At 39.8% G+C, this 3,098-nt stretch overlaps 1 protein-coding gene across 1 annotated transcript; it reads left to right on the top strand.

The window, feature by feature from the left end:
- Positions 1-812: 812 nt before the first annotated feature.
- On the top strand, positions 813-2,771 carry LOC119342705 (MLO-like protein 1; the record flags this gene model as incomplete). The annotated part of the gene is made up of 9 exons (XM_037614130.1): positions 813-1,112; positions 1,369-1,485; positions 1,584-1,635; positions 1,744-1,826; positions 1,933-2,007; positions 2,112-2,200; positions 2,296-2,345; positions 2,485-2,525; positions 2,676-2,771. Coding segments are annotated over exons 1-9 (903 nt in total), but the record flags the coding sequence as incomplete, so codon positions are not given.
- Between the last annotated feature and the right edge of the window lie 327 nt (positions 2,772-3,098).

The raw sequence follows: 3,098 nt of genomic DNA, 5'->3' as shown, positions 1-3,098 counted from the left end.
ATTTCGATCTACGCTACTCTTTATCAGCGGCGGTTGTTGTTCTGCTCTGTTGGTCCTATATAGCCTTGGCATGACGGCTTTCTGACTGTCTACTACAACAAGTTTTGTCCAGCTCCGGTGAACGAGGGGCGATGATGGCGGCACGCCTTCGGCTCGCATCAGTTGTTGTAGTCGATGCTGGGTGGTCTACAGATCTGAATGTAACTTCTATTATTTGTGGTGTTCGTTGAACCGTCATGACTGAAGATAAATAGATTGGAAGTTTTCTCGCAAAAGAAAACTTTATGTACCATAGTCCAGTAGTAACTATAAAGTTACATAAGAAAACGGACCCTGATAAGTGTTACAGTGTGGCATGAACACATGTTAACTTCGAACATTTTTTATGAAAACGCGAGAATGGCAACTTCTTTTCGGATGACAAGTTTCAATTTTTTTTCGTTTATTTTTTCTCTTCGGATGGCAACTTTAGTTGTAAAAATCATCAAGGCCGGAGTGTTGCATGACACACATGTGACACTTATCATTTGAGAAAATAATTGAGATGGGATCAGCATAATATCTTATTAACATCACTCACTTTTCAAGTACATACTAATGGGAAGAAACAAAGAGAGTTGCAACTTGCAGCCCAAAGCAGTACGAGGATAGAGCATGCCATTTTCCGTGCTTCTTCCCATATTGTACCTTTTACTTTTCTCTGAATAGCTGATAGTTGGATGGATATCATCCACTTGTTCTGGGTGAATTGTCAAGAGCACTAATCTGTTTTTTCAGTATTAGTACAGATAACTACTGCTGCATGTACATGCATGCTTGAGTGCGTCCACCATGAGAGCCGAAAGAAGCCGCTGTACGAGGCCCTCCTGAAGGTGAAGGAGGAGCTGATGCTACTGGGGTCCATATCGTTGCTGCTCAACATGTTCCAGGCCCCCCTGGGGAAGGTATGCGTCCGCCGGAGCGCCATGCGCCACATGCTTCCCTGCAAGCCGCCACCGCACTGGCCACGCAAGACCCACCACTTCGCCGATGCTGTGTTCACCGGTGTCATGGGCGGGGCCAGGCGGCTCTTGGCTGGAGGAGGCGCCTCCGATGAATACTGCCTCAAGAAGGTACTAACTTGAAAAATTAATTGGCCGCGGAGGTGCTTGATTTGGTCTTTGCTACTCCTGTTTTCTGTTTTCTTTCCTAAGTGTGGACTTCTCCTCGACTCAAAGTATTTGGTTATTTTTTTATGAGAACCAAAATATTTGGTATTTTGTAGTATTTGATAATCACTTTCCATATTTCATCGCTTCCTCTAATGATTTTTTTTTGCGGGGAACTTCCTCTAATGATTTATTCTATATGTTTACTTGGTATACGTAGGGCAAATTTCCAATACTTTCATCTGAAGCTATTCATCAGTTACACATATTTATCTTCGTGTTGGCGGTCACTCATTTCCTTTTTAGTGCTATTACAGTTCTCCTAGGAATTGCACAGGTACCAATTAGAAAACTCAAAATAGATGTTTCGTAGTACTACTAATAAGTCCTTAATCTATCATGCTTATAATAAAAAAAATGTTGCTGGTTTTCCAGACGAGAAAGTGGCGAAATTGGGAGACCAAAATCCAAAGAAATGATGATAGTGGTAAGATACATACACATTTCAAATTTGATGAGTGATACCTTCACAGATTTTCCTCATTATAAGGTTATGTCATATTATTTCCTTATGAATGTTTGTCGTAACTTGCAGCCCCTCGAATGATCAAACATGTTCAAGAATTCAAATTTATTCAAGACCACTTTAAAGGTGACAAAAAAGATGGAAGACATTTGGTTGACTGGTATTTTTTTTCTCTTGAACTTAAAGCGTCAATGAAAATATATATTGCAATTGTTGTTGACTATAACTGAAGTATAAGACAATCAAATGTGATTTTAGCGTTCCTTCTTCAAGCAATTTTATGGATCTGTCAGCGAGGAGGACTATACAACAATGCGACTTGGTTTCATCATGGTAATTAATCATACATAGTTGTCATCAAATAGAAGTTGCTTCCAAACTTTTGAGCATGCCTTGTTAGTGGATGAGATTTGAATGTTCTCCTCCCCTTTTCACAGAAACATTGTAGGGGGGACTTAAAATTCAACTTTTACAGTTACATGATTAGAGCATTGGAGGTTGATTTCAAGAAGGTTGTTGGTATTAGGTAAATAGTCAATGCTACTACCACACAATATATGGCATGATGTTCTTCCATTGGTATGCAAAGTAACTAATTAACTGGCATGTTTTTTGATGCAGCTGGTACCTTTGGACTATGCTGATGATATTCCTATTGTTGAATGTTCAAGGTATTTATTTTATGTTGTGCCCTACTTACATATTTAGCATGAATTATTGTATTAATATATTTTTGGCTAAGTTTACTAAATAACCTTTTATTGCTTTATGGAAAACATAACTTCACTGTATGGTTGCCTGTTATTGTAGGATGGTATGTCTACAATTGGATATCGGTGGTTCCATTCATTGTAAGTAAACATAGTATATTGTCCATGACAAAAAAATTGAAAACACACAATTTTATTAGTTTATGCATGTTTTCAGGGCGTATTTTCTTTTTGGTATGGATCCGGTGAAAGGCACAACCTTGACATGGAATTATGCATTTGTTTTGGTAGATGCTACTTGTAGTTGGAAGTAAGATGGAGCACATCATTACGGAACTGGCTTATGAGGTTGCCCAGAAGCATACAAGAATCCGTGGGGAATTAGTGGTAGCCTGGTTGGCATCTCTAGAGGCCGCTCTAGAACGCCAATGAACGTTGCGCGCCAGAAAACGCGAAAAATCGGCTGGCGACTGGTACCTCATAATGGAGCCTAGGGTCTAAGGGGGTGTTTGGTTCAGGGACTTTTTAGTCCCAGAGACTAGAAAAAGTCCCTAAAAAGTCCCTAGGAACCAAACGGGAGGGACTTTTTCTACAGGGACTAGAAAAAGACTCTACTAGAGAGTCTTTTTTGATTAGTCCCTGGGACTAGAAAAAGTCCTAGGACTTCTTAACCAAACACCCCCTAAAAACGGTGTAGGCACGAACAAATTTTGA

The sequence above is a fragment of the Triticum dicoccoides genome, unplaced genomic scaffold (genome assembly GCF_002162155.2).
Source record: "Triticum dicoccoides isolate Atlit2015 ecotype Zavitan unplaced genomic scaffold, WEW_v2.0 scaffold1026, whole genome shotgun sequence".
In the NCBI taxonomy this organism is placed as follows: domain Eukaryota; kingdom Viridiplantae; phylum Streptophyta; class Magnoliopsida; order Poales; family Poaceae; genus Triticum; species Triticum dicoccoides.
Note: the sequence above shows the minus strand (reverse complement) of the source record. Positions and strands in the feature narration are given on the sequence as shown.